This window comes from Lissotriton helveticus, chromosome 7 (assembly GCF_964261635.1).
Source record: "Lissotriton helveticus chromosome 7, aLisHel1.1, whole genome shotgun sequence".
Taxonomy (NCBI): Eukaryota; Metazoa; Chordata; class Amphibia; order Caudata; family Salamandridae; genus Lissotriton; species Lissotriton helveticus.
In genome coordinates, this window is record NC_136068.1 from 835,249,897 (window position 1) to 835,273,834 (window position 23,938).

A 23,938-nucleotide genomic window follows, 5' to 3' on the forward strand; every position below is an offset into this window, starting at 1 on the left:
AAACCGCTTCCATTTTGCTGCATAGCAAGCTCTGGTAGTGGGCTTCCTTGCCTCCCGGATGATGTCCATGCATTCAGGGGGCAAATCAAGGTAGCCAAACTCTAAGACCTCAGGAGCCAGATCGCCAGATTGAGCTGCTGCGGATCCGGGAGCTGAATGTCGCCACGGTTCTGCGTCAAGAGCCGGGTTGTGAGGTGCAGTCTTTGATGCGGTACCACGGAGAGTTCGAGGAACGTGGTGTACCACGGTTGTGGCGCCCACGTTGGAGCAACTAGGATGAGCGTCAGCGAGTGTTGCTTGAGCTTTCTTGCCACCAGCGGAATGAGAGGCGCTGGGGGAAAAGCATACGCAAATCTGCCTGACCATTTCATCCATATCGCATTGCCCTGCGATAGTGGGTGAGGGAACCTGGCGGCAAAGCTTTGGCATTTTCCTCCGTGGCAAACAGGTGTATCTCTGGATGACCCCACTGCTGGAAGTACGGGCGGAGTACTGATGAATGTAACTCCCACTCGTGCATCTGGTGGCTGTACCTGCTGAGCAGATCCGCCATCTGATTGTCCGTGCCCGGGAGGTGTTCCGCCATGAGGAAGATGTTCCTCTGAATGGCCCACTTCCACATGCTCTGAGCCAGATGAGACAACTGTGGAGAGTGCGTACCTCCCTGCTTTTGAATGTAGTACATGGCTGTCATGTTGTCCGTCTGGATCAACACGACTTTGTTGCACAGATGTACTTTGAAGGACTTGAGTGCCATGAAGATTGCCATCAGCTCCAAGTAGTTGATGTGCATCTTCCTTTGTTGCGTTGTCCATAGTCCCTGCACCGTATAGTGGAGCACATGAGCCCCCCATCCCAGGAGAGATGCGTCCGTTGTTAGTGTAATCTGTGGCACAGGCTCCTGGAACGGTCGGCCCTTGCAAAGGTTGTGTGGATTCCACCATTGCAGAGAGCTGTATGCCCGACCCGTCACCAACACTAGGTCGTTTAGTTGTCCGTGAGCCTGAGTCCACTGATGCGCTAAGCATTCTTGGAGCGGACGCATATGGAGTCTCGCGTGCGGGACTATGAAGATGCAGGAGGCCATCATGCCTATCAACTGCATGAACACTCTCGCTGGGAGTGAGTGTTGTGGTCTGAACTTTTGGATCAGCGCCTGGATGTTGTCGATCCTCGCTGGGCTTGGCTGAGCTGTGGCAGCCAGAGTATTGATCGTCGCGCCTAAATACTGCCGCACATGGGCTGGCTGAAGGTGTGACTTCGGGTAGTTCAGTGTAAATCCTAGACTGTGAAGGAGGTGAATGGTGTGGGACATGTCTGCGGCGCACTGCTGGGCTGACTTTGCCTGCACGAGCCAGTCGTCCAGATAAGGGTAGACATGTATACTCTGTCTCCGAAGGTGTGCCGCCACTGTCGCTAGACATTTTGTGAACACTCTGGGAGCAGTGGTCACTCCGAAGGGGAGTACCTTGAACTGGTAATGCCCGTTTTGGATGGTGAACCTGAGGTACTTTCTGTGGGAGGGGTGGAGTGGTATGTGAAAGTAAGCATCCTTGAGGTCCAAGGTTGCGAGGAAGTCTCCCTGTTGTAACAAGGGAAGAACCTGCTGCAGTGTCAACATGTGGAAGTGTTCCGAAAGAATGTACTGGTTGAAGGGGCGTAGGTCTAGAATCGGTCTGAGTGAGCCGTCCTTTTTTGGAATTAAGAAGTACAGGGAATAAACCCTTGTGCCTTCCTCCTCCACCGGCACGAGCTCTATTGCGCCTTTTTGCAGCATCACTAGAACCTCCTGCTGCAATAAGTGCAAGTGCTCTGCTGACATAGGACGGTGTTTTGGGGGCATGGGTGGTCGGGTGGATGTCAGTTCTAAACAATAGCCGAACTGGATAAGTTTCCTGACCCACCTGTCTGTGGTGATGGACTTCCAGACGGGCAGGAACTGTTGGAGTCTCCCCCCGACAGGTGTTGGATGGTCGGGGGGCAGTGACAGGGAGTCAACTGTTTGTTGGCGGCAGAGGAACGGGAACTGTTGTTGCCTCTGCCTCTACCCTTGGCACTGTTTCCTCTGTATCCACCTCTGCCCTGCTTGCTGTAGGAGGATTGCGCACCACTTTTATTGAATGGCGTCTGCTGCGACATGTGCCCTCTGTTAACACCTCGATTGCCTGAGCGACGAAAAGTGTTCCCTCTAAATTGTTGGGACTGGAGAGCTCCCATGGACTTGGCAGTCTCGGTATCTTTTTTGATCTTCTCTAGGGTGGTGTCCACCTCTGGGCCAAACAACCTGTCTGGATTAACGGGTTGGTTGAGGATAGTAGTTTGTATCTCTGGCTTGAATCCCGAGATGCGGAGCCATGCCTGACGTCTCAGCATCACACTAGTGTTGATCGCTCTCGCTGCTGTGTCCGCAACATCTAGCGCACACTTTATAGCAGCGTTGGAGATGCGCTTCCCCTCCTGAATAAGCATTTCAGCTCCCTCTTTAAACTGGTCTGGGAGGTGTTGTAACAGCTGCTCTAGGGTGTCGTAGTGCGCCCTATCGTATCTGGCCAACAGAGCTTGCGTGTTTGAGATGCGCCATATGTTGGTCGCCTGAGCTGCTACCCACTTCCTAGATGCCTCCAGCACTTTTGACTCTTTGTCTGGGGGAGGAGCTTCACCCGTCGTTTGGGAGTTTGCCCTCTTGCGGGCATTAGAGACCACCAAAGAGTCCAAAGGCAACTGGCCCCGTATGTAAGTGGGGTCGCCAGGTGCCGGTCTGTATTTCTTCTCAATGCGTGGGTTTACCACCCGGGATCTTGTGGGTTCCTTGAAAATGTCTGCCGCATGCTTAAGGACCCCTTTCAACATTGGGAGAGTCTTGACAGTTTTTTCAGCTGTAGAGAAAGTGTCAAAAAGGAAGTCCACTTCCACGGGGTCAGCATGCATCTCCACCTTATGGTTTGTAGCTGCCCTTTCGATTAAGGCATTAAATGCCGCAGAGTCCTCAGTGGGGGACGGCTTTACGTTATAGACCTGTGGATCCTGGACCGTCTGCTGGTCCCCTTGATCACCAGTATCCATCCACGATTCCTGCTGCTCATCAGGCTCAGTATGAGCAGGGAAGTTGTACTCCTCATCTTGGTCCCCTCCATCCCCATCTGAATATGTGGGTGAAGGTGTTGCACTCCTCCTATGCTGAGGAAGAAGCTGCTCCACCAGAACTGGGGTGTCTGCTGCAGGCTTTTTACGTTTCAGAGGAATGGTAAAGGACTGCAAAGGTTGTGAAGTAATCTTCCTCTTGTATAGCGTGAGTTTGCCGGTGTCGGCATCGATGAAATGCTCCGACCGTTCTTCAACCAAAGGGTGTCGAGGACCCACGGTCCCAGCCGGTGGATTGGACGTCGACACGGTGTCCTTGGGCACCGACCGCGGTGCAAAGGCCTTAGGCGGCAACGTGTAGACGAGCGGTGCCGATGTGGTCTTCGGTGCGTCTGGTAGCTTCGGTGTGGAAGGAGTCTTCGGTTCCGATGCCGAAGCCTTGTCCTTAAGGCGCTTGAGGGAGTCCGAGACCTGCTCCGTAAAGGAAGCGGACGGTTTAGTCGATCCGACTGATGTCCGTGGTCCGCGCCCTGGGGAAGACCCGAGCGTGGCCGACTTGTGTTTGTCCGGTCGAGGAGCACTCGTGACTGGTGCGCTTCGATCACTGTCCACTACCGTAGACGTCGATGCCGATGGCTTCGGATCGATCGGTTTCCCTTTTGGGGTCACGGCCCCAGACCTCGGCTCTGCGGCCTTCACCGACTTTGCGTCAACGGGCCCCTTGGTCTTCGGCGCGACAGATTTTCCCGATGCAGGCTCGGCAGTCTTCTTGGGCGTCGGCTTGTCTCCCTTGGTAGACTCCGACCCGATGGGCTTCTTCGAGCTTGGCTCCTTAACCACCTTTGGCACCTTAGCCAGGTCGACAGCTTGGGCCTGTTTGGGGGCCCCCGAAGACGACGGCGTCGGCACCGGAGCGGACGTCTTCGGTTTCGATGGCGTGTCGGCCATCTTTGTTTTCACCGGAACCGAGGGTTTCGGTTTCGTTTTCAGTAATGGCGGCTCCGCGGAGGTGTCCGTAGCCGAGCCGGAAGGCGGGGCCGTGGATCGAGGTGTAAGGTCGTGGGTAAGGCCGCGTGGCGATCCCGTGACCTGAGCCTTTGTAAGAGTACGAACGGGGCATAGCTCTTCCTCCGAGCTATCTTCCATGGCCCCATATGCTTCGTCGTCGTCCCCTACCTTCGACGATTTCTTCAATGTCGGGACTGTGGTCGTCAGCTCCGTCGTCGGACTCGACCTCCACCAGGGTAGGGGAAATCTGCAGGTGACGCACTTGCTCGTCTTCCGCGGGGTCGTCAAAGATGTCCACCGGTGCTGGAGCCGATCGCTGGGCCTCAAGGCGCACCACGCGCCGAAGCTTGATCGTATTCTTCGATCGAAATCTGGAGCAGGCCATACAGTTGGCCTCGTCGTGGTCCGGCGACAGGCACTTGTTGCACACAGGATGGACGTCGATGTGTGGGTACTTGGATCCACACACGGGACATTTCTTGAATGGACTCCGCTCCATGCCGTCGAAGTCTTGCTGCATCGACTAGGCCCCGATCACCGAAGAGTCTCACGACCCCCCGGATATCCGACTCTACGAGCTGGAAGATAGACGGGACCGAACGCGAACAATACCGACGGTGCCAATAAGGCCTTTTGGCCTTGATAAAGTATTTTTACGACTCCGAACAGGAGACGTCGAAATCACATCCGAATCCAATGGTGGAAAAAAACAATCTGGGGATGGAGTCGATGCCCATGCGCACTGTAGTCCAGGGGAGGAGCCACCTATCTCGTGATACTTCGAAGACTCTTCCAGGACAACAATGTGCAATCATCCGGACCAAACACTAGGCGGCGATCTATGCTACAGATATGAATTTAGCAGCCCACATGCCTCGAACTCATATTCACCGGTCAATCCTTTGTAGGTTGATAACTCATCCTTTGGGGGTCCGACGGCACTGCTGGACTCCGCGAACTCAGGTGCAACTTTGTGCATTGGGTCCAGGTTCCTGGTGCTGCATGGCGGCGGTTGGCTATGGATTAAAGACTTTGACCTACCATCTCGCCCCAGCAGGCTTCTTCAGCCGTTGTGCCCCTGTGCTGCAAAACAGAAGGCCAGTCAGGAGGCTCTTGGAGTTTCTTGGCTTTGGCTGGGCTCTGGAGATAACTTCTACTTGAGAAGGACACAGCAGGCACAGTCCCCCTCCTTTAATAGCCACCAGGTGCACTCCACGACGGTGCTGCCTCTCTTTGCCGGTTCCACGGTGCAGCAGGGCAGTCCTTCATTGGGCCTTTTTCCAGTCCAATAGAGTCAAGATCTGAGCTCGGGGTGCCAGGCGTGCCCTACGTCTGCTCAGAAAAAGTCTTCAGTGCAAACTGCAGTTGGTAGCTTGTCACCTGATTACCACTTTTTGCAAAGCATGGTTTCTGGGCATCCCCGGATGTACAATTCTGCCCACTTTCAATATGGCAGGACACCCCTCCAGGCATGTGGAGTTCCCTAGCCCAACCCAGAGGTGTGGCTTCCAAAGGGGCTACACGCCGCTGGAAAACCAGTTTTCCAACTGGATTCCGCTCTGCTGTCCCTAGTGCTAGCCTGTCTGCCTGAACAATGGAGCAGCCCCTGTCCCTAGTGTTACCCATTTGCCCTTCAAAGGCACCTGCTCCTTTAAAAATAGTCTTTTGGGGTGACACCCGTATGGCTTCCTGAAGGAAGGAGGCGACACCTCCTTCCAGAGAAGGCCCCTATTTTATCTTTTCATGGTTGTTGTTAGCATGTTTCCCCAGAAGGGCAGAAAGCTGTCTCAGCGACAGAACCCCGTGTGTAACAGGTATGTGCATAGGGGACTGAAGGCAATAAAGTTGCAACTTTGTTAAAGCTCAAGAAGTTTTACCCTATCTTTATGAAGCTGAAAGAAGGGTTCATCTAAGGTTAATGCCTGCCAACTCTCCTTAATGAAGTGACTGTAATGAGGAAGGCAACCTTCCATGAACGGAACTGAAAAGGACAATTATGTAATGGGTCAAAGGGTGGACCCATCAGTCTTGTAAGTACAATGTTGAGATTCCATACCGGTGCCGGAGGTATTCTGGGTGGTATTTTTAAGCCTTCCATAAAGGCTTTAATCACAGGGACTTTGAACAAAGATAAATGCTGTGTTGCAAATATATAGCTAATGTTGCAAGGTAAAATCGAATAAGCTAAATTAGTTTGTTGTGGGTGCAGAAGGTAAACAATGTTTTGGACAGAAGCAACTAGAGGAATAATTTTGTTATTACAATAGATAACACATGGTTTCCATTTTGCTGCATAACAAGCTCAGGTGGTGGGCTTTCTTGTCTCTTTTGGAGTAGTCATATGGTTTGGTGGCACATTAGGTATCCAAACACTATGACTTCAGGAGCCAAATCAGCAAGTTGAGCTTCTTGGGGTTTGGATGTCCGATTTCACCATGGTTCTGAGTGAGGTGGCTGGAATTGAGGTACAGCTTTGGATGCGGAACTACTGAGAGTTCCAAAAGTGTGGTGTACCTTGGTTGACAGGCCCATGTGGAAGCTACCAAAATCAGTGTGAGCGATGTTTGCCTGAGCTTTCGAACCAGAACGGAAGTAATGGGAGAGGCGGAAAAGCATAGGCAAATAACTTTGACCAATTGATCCATAGGGCATTGCATTTGGAGCGAGGGTGTGGGAACCTGGAGGCAAAGTTTGGGCATTTTGAGTTGTCCACTGCGGCGAATAGATCTATTTGTGGGAGTCCCCTTTGTTAAAAGTATAAAGGGAGAACTTTGGGATGAAGTTCCCATTTGTGTATTTGCTGCCTCCTTCTGCTGAGGTCGGCAATTTGATTGTTGACTCCTGAAAGGTGTTCTGACGAAGATTAATTTAGTGATGAATTGCCCAGCTCCAGCTGGTCTGAGAGAGGCGTGACAGCTGGAGTGTGCCCCCCCCCCCTTGTTTTAGTACATAGTATATAGTATATGGCTGTCATGTTGTCCGTACGGACTAGGACAACTTTGCCTATGAGATGAGACTGAAAACCTTTCAGAGCTAGAAATACTGCTATAAGCTCTAGATAGTTGATGTGGAAACATTTGTGCTTGTTGTCCCAGAGACCCTGAATTGTTTAATTGTGGAGATGGACACCCCAACATGTGAGTGATGAGACTGGTCAGCACGATCTGTGGAACAGGGTTGATAAAGGGCCGCCCTTTTGATAAATTTGGTGGGTTCATGTAGAGGACGCATGTGTAGTCCTGCGTTAAGCACTATTGCGATGCATGACACCATCATTCCTAATAGTTGGATGAAAGTCCTGACTGCTAAATATTGGTTGGCCTGAAACTGTAATAATAGAGTTTGCATATTGCGAATTCAGGCTGCACTTGGAGAGGCTAGAGCTGTATGAGTATTGAGTGACGCTCCCAGATAAGATTGTATTTGTAAATGCTGTAGATGAGACTTTTGCACGTTGATTGTAAAGCCTAATCGGTGAAGTAAGTTTAGCATGGTCTGAGTGTATTTTAGACACTTCTGGTGTGTGCTGGCTTTGATGAGCCAGTCGCCTAAGTACAGGAAGATGTGAATTTGTTGTCTTCTGAGATGAGCTGCCTCTACTGCTTGGCATTTGGTAAACACTCTGGGAGCAGTACTTACTTCGAATGGGAGTACTTTGAACTGATAGTGTTTGCCTGCAATCACAAATCTGAGATATTTGCGGTGAGCTGATGTACCGGAATGTGAAAGTATGAGTCTTCAGTCTAGTGTGGACATAAAATCGCCTTGTTGTACAAGTGGAAGCACTTGTTGGAGCGTTACCATATGGAAGTGTTCTGACACTACAGCCGTCCTTTTTGGAGATTAGAATGTTGAATACACACCCCTGAACTTTGGTACTGTAATGGAACTGGCTCTATAGCTTCCTTTTGTAGGAGAGATTGCACTTCCTGTTTGAATAACCAAGTGGTCTGACAACAGTTTGAGTGCGCGAGGTGGAATATTTGGAGGACTGGTGGTAAGCTCCAAGCATCAACCATGTTGGATAAGATCAATCACCTAATTTGTCGGATATTATGGATTGCCAAATGGGGAGAAACTGTTGAACTATTCCCCCAACAGGTGTTAAATAATCGGGGGGGAATGTTGGCAAGTCACTGTTTGTTGGGAAAAGGGGTGTTATGTGCTGTGGCACCTAGTCCACTACCTTTGGAATAGTTTCCTCTATATCCTCCTCTATAAAAACCTCTAGAGGGAGAGGACTGAGTGTTGCATTTATACGAGGAAGCATTTGGTCTGAAGATGTGGTTTTGGACCCTCCTCTATTTGACGGAGACTGGAGCGCTCCCATGGACTTTGCTACCTCGGTTTCCTTTTTCATTTTTTCTAAAGCCTGATAGACTTCAGTACCAATGAGCTGTTGCTTGTCAAAAGGGTTGTTTAAAATGGATTGCTGACCCTCGGTTTAAACCCTGAAATCCTAAGCCATGCATGCCTTCTGAGGAGAAAGCGGGTGTTTATCTCCCTAGCCGCGGTGTCAGTGGCATCTGGAGCACACCTGACAGACAAGTTAGAAATTAATTTTCCCTCCTGACCCAACTCTGTGTTCGTCTGGGAGATATTAGAGCAGTGTGCCCTGTCATTCCTAGCCAGGAGGCCCTGTGTGTCTGCAATGCGCCAGCGGTTAGCGACTTGAGCAGCCACTCGTTTCCCCGAAGCAGCTATAAGCTTAGAATCTTTGTCTGGTGGTAGGTGCTTCAGCAGATGTTTTTGAATTAGCCTTTTTGCGAGCACTGGACACCACTAGGGAATCAACAGATAATTGTCCTTTGATGAACACATGATCAAATGGACAATGTTTATATTTCTTATCGACTCTGGGAGTTAAAATACGTGCTCGCACAGGGTCTTTGAAAAGGTCATCTGAATGCCTCATCAAGCCCTTTAGCATAGGGAGTGTTTTGACTTGACCTGTGTGTGGACCCAAGAGTTTCAAATAAAAAGTTTCCTCCGAGGACTCTTTATGTAAGGCCACCCCATGGTATTCTGCTGCTCTAGCAAGAAGTTCCTGATAAGCCATTTTATCATCCGGTGGTGATGGCTTTGCAGGGTAAAGGTCTGGGTGAGTATCTAATGGAGGGTCAATGGTGTAGTCACGGCATGGGTCTATAGACAAAAGAGTGTCTTCTTCATCAATATCATCCCCTTCAGGCTGTGTATGTGGAGATCCCTGAGATGTTATGTGTAAGGGATATTGTGGTAAATATGGAGAAAATGGTGGCGGTGGAGGGGATTGTGGGGCAGGATAAGCAGGGCTGGTGGCTATGCCCTGTTTCTTCTTCCGAGTGTTTTTATCTGCAGGGTCCTCTGAAGTAGGTTTACGTTTGACTGGTGTTTTGGCAGAAATATGTCCTGAATCAGGATGGATATACATTTTCTTCTGTTTAGGATCTAATTTAGCCTTGAGAACTTGTAAAATTGGTTCGGGAGGCTCGGAGAGGCGGTCTTTTGATTTCAGCGCCAAAATTGTTTTGCTTTTGGGAGCAGTAGGTTTCGGCTCCGAAGCATGTTTTTGTTTCAGAGCGGAGGGTTTCGGCTCCGAACCAGATTTGTCCTTGGAACCAGAAGGTTTCAGATCTGAAGAAGATTTCTGCGACTCAGTCCTGAACCGGAAGGTTTGACGATTTGTTTTGTTGCCGCAGCCAGAAGGGGGGGCGTCGGAAACAGTTTTGGTGCAGACATTGGCCAAAAGGCAGTGGTGGTACCGTAGCCTTATGTTTTTTTTGGAAAAAGGTTTGGAGGGCAAGGGGCCTTCGGTACTCATGGCACCTTGCCCCGGAGACACGGCTTCGTACTCCAAGTCTATCTTGAGTTCAGAATCTGACTATGGGACGGAGATTGCCTCCTCTTCTTCTACAACCGACGCTTCGACCGCTTCATGCTCAGAATCCTCGCCGAAGATGTCCGGAGGGTATTGAATGCTTTGGTGTTGCATTTCACTTAGACAAGCCCGACGATCACAGAGTTTTCTTCGACTGGAACGACTTGCAGGTGTCTCGGTCTTCCTCCTTGTGCTCCGGAGATAGGCATAAGTTACAAACTTGATGTAGGTCGTGCGAGGGTACTTGGCGTGGCACCGAGGACAGAATTGGAATGGAACAGCGGATGTGTGGATCAACGCGGATATGCCCGAGGGGCACCCCTGATGCTTCTAACCGAAGATAGTTTCCCGAACGATTCGATAACGGGAGAACAGGAAACACGTTCGAGAACAATACCGTCAAGGGTAGAGTGGATTGCGCACCGAGGGGAACCCGAAGAACGGTTCCGAACCGTAGTGCAGCAATACAAGTCTAATGGCGGGGGAAAAAAAATCTAATAATGGAGTTGATGCCCATGCGCACTATCACCGAAAGGAGGAGTCACCTTACCTCGTGACTGGAAAGACTTCTAAGACAAACAAATTGCAAACATCCGGACCCAACACTAGATGGCAGGAGTATGCAAATCATGTGTATCCTCCAAGCAGGATGGCTAAGTGATCAGCATATCAAGGTAGGAGGCTTCAAAGGTCTCTGCCACCTTTGATATGTGATCCAAGGCTTCCCCAGACAGGGGAAATGCAACCCCCTCCCCTTCCTAGCTCATTTGGCACCAGGCCAGGCAGGAAAACTTGCTAGTCAGGAGGCGCGTCTCTCAGAAGGAAGCACTGCTGCGTAAAGACATGAAAGTGAACTATTTACTTACCTGTGAAATTCAATATTTTAAAAAAGTACTTACCTGATGAAAAAGTTCTTGGTATCAAAATGTATATAAAAACACAAGTTTGTTTTCTAAATTGGTCTTGGATTTATTGTTGAGCGTGTGCCTTATTTATTGCCCCTGTAAGTACACAAATGCTGCTCATTACCCTCTGATAAGCCTAAACTGCTCGCCCACACTACCACAAAAGAGACAATTTAGTGTTATCATTTTTGCCTCTGTAAAACAATAAGGGTTCCCTGGACTCTTTGCACAGTGTACCTTCTTTTGTTCCATTATATAAATAGCCAGCTTCCTACAGCGTACAATTTGTTTGCTTTGCCAAGGCTTGTTCGCGGTTGAGTGAAATTGTTCTGATTTAATACTGCCTGTAAAATCTATATCTACGAAAGCCTCCGATGGATCTTTTTAGTTCTAGTGTCTAAATTATTATAAGAATGCAATCTCTTTTTATGAATTGTTGTCAGATTTCTTGAGTGCCATGCCAATTTATTCTTCAACTGTTTTTGTGCTATTTAAATGTTTTATACTTGTTCCTCTGTGTAAAGCCTTGCTGCTCAGTGCCACAGTTACCCAGGGATGAGCTGAGAGTTTGGCAGACGAAACCTTGGGGTTGAGTGTATTACTTGGGGAGGTTGCACAATCACGTCATATAATGCACCCCATTTCCTCACAAGTAGGCTCACTCTTCATGCACATGGTCTAACAGCAGAATTGCGGTCACTGATTTTCTGGTCTTTTCCTTAAAATAATATTTTTAAAAAACATTGTTTCATTACTTATCATTGATAATTAAAATTTGGCACCCCTTCCTTCAATGAGACACAAATTCTCGAAAGCCACATGAAGAATCAACTGCTTTTGAAACCTTTCTCAGGATCAAGAGGATACACCCAGACATTATTCTGTTAATCTGTAATTTGTATTATTTGATTTATTAGACTGCCTTGCTTTTTTTATTCATGTAGCTCCTCTACTGCGTTTTCTGGTTATTTAAAAGTATGGGATAGTGTTAAGATACTAGAGTTGCTCTAGGCATAGGCATAGTTAAATAAGAAGAAGTTACTTTCAGTAGCACTATTTCTGGTAGACGCTACCAGATTTGTCCTCTTTTGAATATCCTCCAGGCATCAGATTAGATCTGGACAACCTAATACAGTACGCCTGCATTGCCGGAAGGTGGTGCCAGCAGTTCTGTATCAATGTCGTTCCACACCAGAAGTGAGGTGCGCAGGCCTATATAGGCAGCACACGTGTGCCAAAATGAATTGATTTCTGGCTAATTCAAGCCCACAGATGCAGATCCAATATCAGATTGGTTGGGACTAGTGTGCAGAAACCTAACTTGGGATCTTTATAGGTAGAAAAGAGTTATGATCACATAGCCACAGTGTGGGAAGGATGGGCGGGCTAGTGAGGAATCTACAGTTAGATAAAAGTCTCTACCAAAGGTAAGTAACCTGTTGTTCTTATAGAGACTTTTCACCACAGATTTCTCACCTTTTGAATAGATATACAGGCAGTACATCCCAGGAGATGGATCCATTAACTGTCCCACACCAAAAAGTCCTGCAGGACTGACTATCCGTCTCGACAGACATGGGTGTCCAGGCAATAGTGCTAAGGAACGGATGGAGTGAAACCCATGTACCATCTGGCGCAATGCACAATAGAGCTTCATGTAGAGTACGATTCAAGTAGAGAAGTCCTTTCTGCACAGCCTTGCCTTTATTTGCTCCAGTGAATACTATAAAGAGCTGATCATCAACCCAGACTTTTCTGGTACGAGCAATATAGAAATAGAGTCATTTTTTGGATGCAGCCAGTTGAGTCTTCTCCTCAAAGTGGTGATGCGGAGCAAAGCACGCCCCACTAGTGATGTTCTGACCGAGGAATAGCAACCTTTGGAATGAAAGGGTTTGAGTCCGCAGAACCAGCTTGTCGTGGTAGAAAGTGATGTACGGTCAGTTGAAAAACATGGCCTGCAACTTGATCGCTCACCGCACCAATATTATGGTGACAAGAAAGACTTTGAGGGTAAGGAGCCTAAGAAAACAGCTCTGTAAAAGTTCAAAAGATGCCCACATAAGGAATGTGAGGACTACATTTAAATCCCATTGGGCATAAAAACGGAGAAGGGGGAAACTTATATTGGAACCCCTTGAAGAAAAGCATCACAATTGGCGATTTCAAATACAAGGACTGGTCTAGCAACCATAAAAAGGCTGGAAAAAAACTTCAACAGTGCCCAAAACAAGGCCTTGTTGGGCTAGGCATACATACATACATACATACATACATACTAGGGACAACGCTTCAGACAGTTCGGCATGGAATGGGTCGATCTGTTTAGAAACGCACCAAAGACCCAAACTTCTTAGAATGGACACCTGCTGCCAAGATGGCATTAACAACTTCAGGAGATAAGTTAAAAGTACTAAACTGTCGCTGATCAATCTTTAAACATTAAGGTGTAGGCTGCCAGGTTCAGATGCAGAACCCTGCTCTTTTCTGCAACACCATATCCTCCCAAATGGGCAGCCTGAATTGAGGACATATTCTCATGCACAGGAGGTTGGGATATCATATTCATTTATATATTTCTTACTTTATTTTATTTATTGAGTTTTATATAGCGCTGGCTAGTACCGGAGGTATCAGATCGCTTTACATGAGGAAGAAACATTGTTTCAGAACATGGTTACAAAGTTACAACAGTTACTGGAGCTTAGTTGCAGGAACTAAATGTATACAAAAGCATAGCATACACATGAGGAAAAAAATAGCCAAGGGGAGAAGAATAGGGGAAAGAGGAAAGGAATAGGGGAGGTAGAGGAGAATAATGGGGGAAGAGGAGGAGGAGGGTATAGGAGGCACAACGGGGAGACGAGGAAAAACTGTGTCCGACTTCAGGCTGGGTAGGTGACGGCCGAGGGGTGTACCAGAGCCAAACTCCTCTATAGCTGTATGGGACAGCTCCACTGGTCATCAGCCAAAGGTTGCTTGGGCACCGCAGTACATACAAAAGGGTTATAGTTTCCGCCTAGGGGGGCATAGTCCAAAAAGTTCCATCGAGTGCGCCAGTCACGGTTTACGGTGCTGTGCTCCCAGTGGTAATGGGGTAAGAACCCAGGCCTCCGCTGTGTGAGACTCCCTTGTCGCTGTGGACTCTCTCAGAGACTCGAGGGCATAAATGCTGGATCCCTCCCCAACAAGGGGAGAAGGAGGGCTTTAGAAAGGGACCCACTCATGGTGGCCATTATTAGAAAATTGGTGTGTCAGATGTCCCCAGAGGCAGCCATTGCGACCAAATATTGCTTCAATAGACCCGACAAGCTGGCTCCCCCGATGCCGGCGCCTGCACGTCTTTGCTGTTTGAGGGGGCAAAGTAGGAGGAGACTGTTATTCAGTTGTTTTTTTGGTGGCATAGATGAAGCTTATATCAGTGCTGAGCATAGTCTCAGTGTCCGGTCAGGGGCCACTCGGATCACTTGGGCCAGGTCAGTCCTGATCTTCTTCAGAACTCTGGGCAGGAGAGGTATCGGTGGGATGGCTTACAGGAGTTCCACGCAAGGCAGAACTAGTCTCCTAGCGAGAGACAACTCGTAAACTCCTACACACAAAAGCAATGACATTGCTAGTTCTTGGCAGTAGTGCAAACAACAAGCCCAGTTCCTCCTCACTTGCAAAAAACTACCCTTCGCCACTTCTGGATGTAAATGCCAATCGAAATCCGCTAGGTGTCGATGGCTCAGTTTGTGTCTATTCTGGCATTAAAAAAAAATGCAAGGTGGTGCAGCACCAGAAATATTCTTTGGTGGTTTGGACACGTCCAGAGACGCAAAGAGTTCTGGCACAGGGTCCACAATCCCACCCAGCCCTGCTTGCTGCAACACCACATGGCAGTGGTGTGTCCATGAGCTCCTGCACCAGCTTACCTCTCAGGATGGTAGGAAGGCTTTCAAAGCCAAGCTGATAGCTCGCAGCTCCAGAAGGTTGATATGGAGTTGGGCCTTCACTGGAGACCAGACGCCTCTGAACTCCACCTCTACCAAGCGGCCTCCCCAATCCAGAAGCGATTCACTGTTCATTACTGTAAGCTCTGGGTGGGTTAAGGAGAGAGGTCTGCAGCAGACTCATTCATGCTCCAGCGGCCACCACTGCAGATCATTTGCAGTTTTCTGTAAAATCTAGACAGTCATCTTCACTGAGATCCAGGACAGAGGTTGAAACATCAAAGTCATATCCCGGAAGTCCTGAACGCTCTGCTTCGGGGAATAGATGCAAAACTGTCCAAAATGGCTCTGATGTGAGGGAGCATCTGAGAAGGAGTCACTTCAGCACATTGATAATGTGCCTTAATAGTGTCAAGACGTTCATCAGTCTGGAGGTGAGTGATAACTGCCTGGGTGGGCCAGTCTTCAACAGCAATCGTTGAGATGGGGGAACAGTGGGAACCCTGACCAATGACGGTATGCTGCAACCCGTGAACACCGGACTGATGCTGCAGAGTTCAAAGGGGGATCACAGCAAACTGAAAATGCTCCTGGCCCACCGGGAACCACAGGTAGCATCTGTAGGCCTGCAGGACAGTGATGAAATAAGTGGCCTGCAGCTTTTACGCTACCATCCAGTCACCAGGGTGGAGGGCAGACAAAACATGCACAAGGGTGAGCATCTTGAATTTGCCCTTCTGCAGTAACACATTGATAGGGCGGAGATCTAAGTTGGATCAGAGGCCCCAATCCTTTTTCTGCACCAGAAAGTAGCGGTAGTAACAACTATGGCCCACTGTCAGAGTCAAAACCCTCTATATGGCCCATTCAATCAATCAATCAGGGTTTGAAAAGCGCGCCTACTCGCCTGTGAAGGTCTCATGGCGCTTGGGAGGGTGGGGGTGGCTGCTGGTCTGTCTGCGCTTAGGAGTGCAGTCGAAGAGCCAGGTCTTGAGGTCCTTCCTGAATTGGGTCAGCGATGGGGATTGACAGAGGTGGGTAAGCAGGGTGTTCCAAGTCTTGGCGGTGAGGTAGGAGAAAAATCTTCCTCCGGTTCTAGTCTTGTGGATCCAAAGGACCGTGGCCAGGGCCAACTGGGCAGAGCAAAGTTGTCTGGTGGAGATGTGGAATGAGATGCGGTGGTTCTGCTATGATGGTCTTACATCGTGGAGGGCTTTGTAGGCATGAGTGCAAAGCTTGAAGGTGATTCTTTTGTTGATTGGGAGCCAGTGGAGTTCTTGGTTGTGTTCGGAGATGTGGCTGCGGTGAGGTATGTCGAGGACCAGTCTGGCTTCAGGTTTTGAATGTTCTGAAGTATCCTAAAGAGTTTCTGGGTGACGCCGGCACAGAGTGCGTTGCCGAAGTCGAGTCTGCTGATGAGGGCGTGGGTGACTTTTTCTGAATTCAGTGGGGATCCTTCAGAATGTCTTTTGAAGCAGGCAGAGCGTGTGGCAGCAAGATGAGGCAACGGCATTGATTGGATGGTTCATTGTGAGCAAGGAATCCAGTATGATGCCAAGGTTAGGTGTGTGTTCTGTGGGGGTGGGCGGGGTTCCCACTGTGGAGTGCCACCAGGTGTCATTTCATGCAGAGGGTGAGAGTCCTAGGATGAGGACTTGAGGCTTGTCCAAATTCATTTTGGAGGTAGCTGCTCTTCATCCAGGTGACCACGACCTTCATTCCACTGTGGATATTGTTTCTGGCGGTTGTTGGTTGTTTGGCGAGGGAGAGGATCATTTGGGCGTCGTCGGTGTAGGAAACTATGTTGAGTCTGAGGTTCCTGATGATGGTCGTGAGGGGCCATGTAGACGTTGAAGAGGGTGGGGCTCAGGTAGGATCCCTGGGGAACTAATCAGCTGATCTTTGTGGGTTCTGAGAAGAATGGAGGTAGTCTGACTCGCTGTGTTAGCCAGCTGAGGAAGGAGTGGATCCGGTAGAGGGCCTTGTCACGGATGCCGTTGTCGTGGAGTCTCTTGATCAGGGTGCGGTGGGAGACTGTGTCAAAGGCGTGCGAGAGGTCCAGGAGGATGAGGGTTGCGGTTTTGCCTTAGTCGAGGAGGGAACGGATGTCGTCGGTGGCGGCAAGAAGTGTGGTCTCGGTGCTGTGGGAAACCGAGCTTGCATGTCCTGCTTCAACAGGGACAGGTGAACCTTAGTCAGCCAGTCTGAGGAAGGTGAAATATACGGCAGAGTTTCAGGAAATGGGAAGGTGTAAACCTGAGCAATTTGCAAGAACACTTATCCAAAGTGAATGACAGCCACTTAGCAGAAAACGTCAGATCCTGCCTCAGACAGGGCCATCAAGGGCACAGTAACGAGGCTTGGGGGCTGCAGTAGCTGGTGGGGTCGGAGACTGGGCCACACGCTGCCCTTGTTGTTCACTTGCTTGGAAAGTTCTGCAGCCACAACCACAAAAAGATTAGAGATTATAGCACAGCTGGACTTGTTAGCAATACTAAACGTCTTTGCCATGGAGTGGACAACACTGTTGAAGCGGCTGGCTTGGAGGAGCCGAATTGCCCAGGGAGCACACTCTGACCATGCAAAGTGCTTCAAAGCCGAATCTGCTTTGTCCCCAAAAACATGGGAACCATCGAATGGCATGTGCATAAGACCGGCCTGAAAGTCTCCTGAAAAGCCTGTGGACCGCATCCAGGCATACCTACAAAGTGCCACATTGGAGCCCATGGCTCTAACAAGGGAGTCAGTGATAGTAAACTTGCCCCATCACAACCATCCCGCAAAGCTTGAGAGAGGATAGCATAAGCTTCTTCTGGAACCATGAGCTACTAAGTCCCACAGGGCATGAGAGTTGCAACCATGGTGGCAGGTAGCTGGTAAACAATAGAGCCAAGGGCCAAACCTGTGGATACAAATAGCTGCTTTCAAAAAGTCTCGAACCTCTTCGAGTCCTTATCCAGAGGAATAGTGACAAATACATTTAGGTTACCTTTGCTAGCCAAAGTCTGTATCACAAAGCTCTCAGGACCATGGTCCCAGGTGATAAAGTTTGGGTCACCCAGAGCAGGGCAATGGCACCTGGTAACCTTCCGATTGACACGGTAACCTAAACATGACTTGGCTTGATCCCCAAAAGCATGTCTGGTAGAGCCACATTAAAAGGCAAAAGAAGTCCAGAAGTTGCTAGGCTGACACACACCTGAAGACAGTATTTAATTCCTTGGCAGGAAACTGAGGATCAAAAACCTTTGCCACCCTCAGCACAACCATGGCGAAAGAAGCACTTTCCCTCGTTGCAGGACCTGGAGGCAAAACCAGTTTGGTGCCAGGGGAGGTATCCAGACTACTGACATCATGGAGGTACTCATACCAATTATGCTCCTGATTCGTTGGGGAAACTTGTCCCCAGAATCATAACCACCATTGACAGAATTTGTGTTAAACAATTAAAGTTGGATATGATCTCTTGTAGTGGGGAAATGTAGTGTATGGATCAGAAGTGTGGCTAAAACAGCTGCGGTGCAGTTAAAGCAGCACATGTCCATGGTCGAGGTAGAGCAGTCTTGGTGTTGAACTGTACTATAGGATACACATCGTCGGCAAGAGCGGATGGCGTCAGGATCAGCGTGCCGTGTTCAGGCATGAGTTGGGGCACCAGAAAGGGAACCAGTACACAGATCGGTCTGGAACCAGGAACGAACACAGAGGGCATAGCTGGCACAGAGGACATGCCTACAGGAGAAGTCTAGTTGAGGCCTCTTGGCTCCTTGATGCCTGCACACAGCCCAGCAGAAGCAGGTAACCTGCCAAAAAGATACAGCATAGCTTCACAGAATTCCTTAATCTGATGCAGTGTCACCCACAGCCTCAGAAATTCACGTTGCTGCTGGACAAGGGTCAGAATCAGTTCCGAAGTAGAACAACTTTGGGAAGTGGCAGCCTTCCTATTCACCCTCAAGACTTCCACTCCCTAGGACTCCAAAATCCAACCTGCAAATAAAGTAACAGGGACGCTGGTGCCACCAACACATGCAAATTACCTTATGATGAATGGCAAGACTTAGTGACACCTTAAGTAGATAAGTTCCCTGTTTGTACAGATTCTCCTCCGGACAACATAGCTTGTGTCCATCCACTAATGAAGAGCAATTAAAAAAGTCAACCTGGAAACGACCTCCATGGAACAACCATGTTTCCTAAATGATATTAAGGAACAACTACACAACGCTATACAGCCTAATCCTATTCTAGCCTTTATCTGGTCAAGATGTCTGAAATTAAGGAAAACATTGGATGCAATACCAGCAGTGGAGCCTTGTTTGGAAAAGAAATACAAAGCTCTTGACACAGCCCTAGCATTCCTCAAGGGCTCTCCAAAGACAGACTGTCATAGCCTCTGTGGTTTAGAGAAGGTGGAAAAACCCAATCATGCCATAGAGATGGTTCCATGGCAACTATGTCAACTGTAATAAACTGGGCTTTTGTTGCAGTTATTCCCCCACTATGTGCCTCCTTTTTAGCTACTATATGCGGATTTCCAACTCTGACAGTGCACTGAGGCATGCTAAATAGATCTCAGTGCCAGTGCTCTTTCCCCAAAACAAGGTGTTGTCTAATTGTGCTACAATTGAATAAGACCTTTAGCACTCCTGTAAGACCCTAGTAAATGGTACCCCAGATACCTAAAGCATGAGTGCTAATGAGGGTCCCAAAGGGCAGCAGCATATCTTATGTGACCTTAAGGGACCCACACACAAATTCCACACAGACTGCCACTGCTGGTTGCACGACATGGTGCAAACCACGAGTGAAAACACGACATGGCTCACTTCTGAGTGTCATTCCAAAGGTTCTGCATCTATACATGTAAGTCACCCTACAGCAAGCCTCTGCATTATATTTTATGTGAGGACATATCTGCATAAGCAGGTATACCCCTGTGATGTCTAGTTCGATTACTGGATAATGCACGTCAGCAAGAAAGCGGTCTTAAGGCATGTAACATATGGTGTTTGGAATCAAACACCTCGTATTAATAAACCCACACTGATTCCAGTGATGGATTAAGTAATGCATGCACGCAGAGTGAACCTTAGAGATACCCCCTGCAACCTTCTAGCCCTATAGTAGGCTGCTTGACTGATCCAGTCCAGTCTGCCAACACAAGAGTTTCTGACCCTCAGGGGTAAGAGTCCATACTCTCAGGAGGTCAAGGACATCACCATTCTATTGATATTTTGAATAAGCTCAGTATGTTTACATTTCTAAGTTTAGAAAAAAAGTGCAATACTAACTGCATCCTATAAATTCTTCACTGATAAGTTGGAAAATAACGAGGTTGTGATTTATGAGCAAAGCAGGCAATACATGAATAAGTTGTAAAGGTCATCCGAATAGGTTTGCCATAATGTCCAAACAATTAAATTCCCTCTTTATATTCCTCTAGGTAAAGGACAGTAAATAGAGCATAAATAGAGCAATTTATTTATCTGGGTGCAGAACAAGAGAAAGAATATCTACTTTTCCAAGCAGTTTTAGTCTATACACAAAGGTGAACAGATCTCTCAAGGGTGAGTCTGATCACACATGTATAGCTGAGGCCTGATGGCCTCTGGGAAACTGGAGATAAGATGATGTGTCAAGTGCAATGCATTGGTTTGCATGAATGCATTTCTTACACAGCTTCTGAATCAGGAATTCCCAATCAGATGATGGCGAATAATTCAGCCATGTGAATCTATGAAAGATATAAAACTGGACAAGAAAGCATTCTGGCAAATAAAACAGTAATGTGTTCCATCAATAACTTTTCCATGCATACTTACCGTACTGTGATATTTCAAAAGCAATACCCACTATTAAAAAGGTCAAAATACAATTGAACGAATTATAGGAACTAATGCCCACTGTAATCCCAACTTTGCTTCTTTGGTAAAGAAAGGGCAATTGAGGTTATTATAATAAGCCTAAAATGGCTGCCGCTGATTTCCCTAAAATGTCAGCTGTAAGCAGCATTTTGGTGGGTTTAACATATATTAGTATATTACTCTCTTTAGGACTAAATGTTAGAACAGTGCATCCAATGTTTAAATAAACAAATGTAATTTAAATGTAATGCCTCATTAAAGAAAAAAAACACTGCACCAAATCTGAAGGATCTTAAGAAGGATTCTGTTTAAAAAGAAAATCATGCATTTAGGTTTCGAGAGGGTGCGCAGATATGACATTCAATACAGAAGGGAAACTTTTTGCAGTCATACCTGCAGCCAATAAATATTTAACTAATTCAAGGTGCCCTTCTTGTGCCGCTTCCATTAGGGGTGTAGAGCAGCCAAGTTCCACGTCTGCGCCAGTCTTGATGAGAAAGTCAGCTACTTCTGAAAAGCCTCCACAGCATGCTAGCGTAAGTGCAGTTTCTTGTGTTTCCTCGGTCTGTGCATTTATATTGGCACCTAAAGAAGACATCGCTACTTAGTCAATCTCGGGTAATTACACACTTTTACAAATTAATGTCAATTTAATGCCAAATGACGTGGTGTGCCAAAGCAATTGTAGTTAAGTATTAATAATGATTTTATGGGTATTTAAATAGCACAAACCTACCCACTAAAATAGTTTTTCTTACTGGCTGGTTTTGGACTAAGTTTTTACTTCGCAAAAACATTCACAACAACTGCATGACATCAATTGACAACAAACTGTTACATTTAGAACTTCAGAATGACTCTTTGGTATAGATGTGTATGTTTCCCTCAAACATAACTTAGTATGCAGAAATAACGTAATCAAATGCTGGATATATTTAATAATTGTTGACAGCACATCTACACTCATCTCGGGCAAATGAAGCCCAGATGGGGCTGGGGCTACAGGGAGTTGAAGACTGATTTATCAAGTCCTATGCTGGAAGTCCGCTTTTTCATTCCCCAGCAATGTACAATAGCAGTCCAAAGCTAGCGACCGGGTGAAGGGGAGACTCTAGAAGGATGTTACTTGCCCTGTAAGCATTTGGTCTTGGCATATAGTGCTGTAGATTCACATGCTTTGCATAAGTCCTCCTCGGATGATTACAAGTTGTTTTTGTTCCAAAAGGTTTTCTTCGAGTCAAGAGACTGTGTGACTCTTCTCTTGGTGATACTGCGCATGGTCATCGACTCCATTTCCAGATTGCTTTGCCGTAGATAGGTGAGATAGGAGTAGCAATATGTATCAGTAATGTGATGCCCATGCAGTAATAGGATGCAAGTACACAAAGTATATAAACTGTAACCTACCCAGGGTTTTTGGGAAGGAGGGATGGCGCATGTGAATCTACAGCACTGCATGCCAAGAACAGATGCTTACAGGGTAAGTAAATCCATTCGAGGCATGTGTGTTGTAGATAAACAAGTTTTGCATAGACTGTAAAGCAGTCCATCTCCCTAGGAAGTGGTTAACCTGTGGGGGTTGCAGGTGTTTGCAAAAGAGTTCTTAGAAGAGCTTGGCCAACATTGGTTTGTTGACGTGCAAAGACATCCACACAATGTTTTGTGAATGTGTGTGAAGTGCACCTTGTTGCTGCTTCGCAAATATCAGCAATAGGAAGGTTCCCTTAAAAAGCCATAGAACCTCCTACTTTCCTAGTGGAGTGAGCGTTCGGTGGAACAGGTAAAAGCCTTTTAGTTTTAGCATACAAGTTTGGATGCATTTGTCTATCCATCCTGAAATTCCATATTTAGAAATTGCCTTTCCTATGTGAGCAGGTGTGAAGGCAATAAATAACTGCTTCATCTTTCTGAATGTTTTGGTCCTGTCTATATAATTCTTTAGAGCTCATTTAACATCTAAAGTATGTATAGCTCTCTCTGCAACTGCGTCTGGTTGCAGAAAGAAAACCGGTAATTCTATTGATTGATTAATATTAAAGTTGGAAACCACTTTTGGAAGAAATGCAGGGTTTGTTCTAAGTACTACATTGACCCTATGGATTGAAAGAAAAGTTACTCAAGGGATTTAATTTAATTTAATTGTGGGTTTATATAGCGCTAGGAATCGACTCCCGGAGGAGTATCTCCACGCTTCGACCGCTGGGGAACCCGTCCTGGCTCACCCTGAGAGATGGTCCCTGATGGGTATCTCTAAGGTGCGACCAAGCATCCCTGGCGGTCTGGGGGGGCCGTTAAGAAGATGAGGCAAGCTGATGCCCAGAGTTGCCGAGTGTGGTTTCTGACTAGAGTAGGCACCGAGGCGAGAATTATCGAGTCCGCTGACCCTGGTCCACGACCCTGCCGCGTCGGGAATCGAACCCTGGTCCCGGGCCATTCTCTGCTTACGGGTCTGCCACCTCTAACCAGTGAGCCACACTTCTCCATATAGCCTGAATTTCACTGACTCTACGTGAAGATAATAGCAATTAAAAAGGCAAGTTTCCAGGATAAATATGGAGTGGTTCAACTGGAAGTCCATAAGTCTTGTAAGTAAATAGTTTAAGTTGCATGCTGGTGTAGGTTGAAATCTGGGAGGAATGATTATTAAGTCCAACCATAAATGCTTTGATAAAGGTATTCTAATGCAATAGCCGCCAGGTGTAATTGAATTGAAGTATAGGCCAACGGTGTGGTTTGCAAATGCAATAAGTTACTTTTGTCTGTACTTTTGCATTAAGGGTGTTGATGTTTTGTTTGACAGTATGGAACAAATCTTTTCCATTTAGCCACATAACATTGCATTGTGGTAGGTTTGCGAGCTTCTTTAAGAATGTCCATACATTGCTGTTGTAAGTTTAAGTAATCAAATTCTAAGACATTGAAAGGTTAATTTCCTTGGGATTGGGGTGTCTTACTGTTCATTTGCTCTGTGAGAGAAGGTCCGGTTTGAGGTGAATCTTCTCGTGTGGGACTAGGGAGAGCTCAAACAGTGTTGAAAACCATGGTTGGCGAGCCCATGTTGGTGCTATAAGTATCATTGTAAGAGATGTTTGTCTGAGTTTCCTGACCACTAATGGAAGTAGTGCAAGAGGAGGAAAAGAATATGCAAATATCCCTGACCAGTTCCTCGATAGAGGGTTGCCCTTTGACTGTTGGTGTGGGCACCTGCGTGCAAAGTTTGGGCATTTTGTGTTTTCAGGGGGTGCGAATATATCTATTTATGAAAAACCCTATCTTTGAAAGTAT

The 23,938-nt window shown here is 47.4% G+C and overlaps 1 protein-coding gene across 1 annotated transcript in view; it reads right to left on the reverse strand.

Moving 5' to 3' along the window:
- Positions 1-23,938, reverse strand: part of ANKHD1 (ankyrin repeat and KH domain containing 1) — a 1,380,661-nt gene that overhangs the window by 959,161 nt on the left and 397,562 nt on the right. Inside the window, exon 9 of the mRNA XM_078653327.1 lies at positions 21,047-21,238. Within this exon, the coding sequence (XP_078509453.1) occupies positions 21,047-21,238 (192 nt within the window). The remainder of the gene's footprint in view (positions 1-21,046; positions 21,239-23,938) is intronic.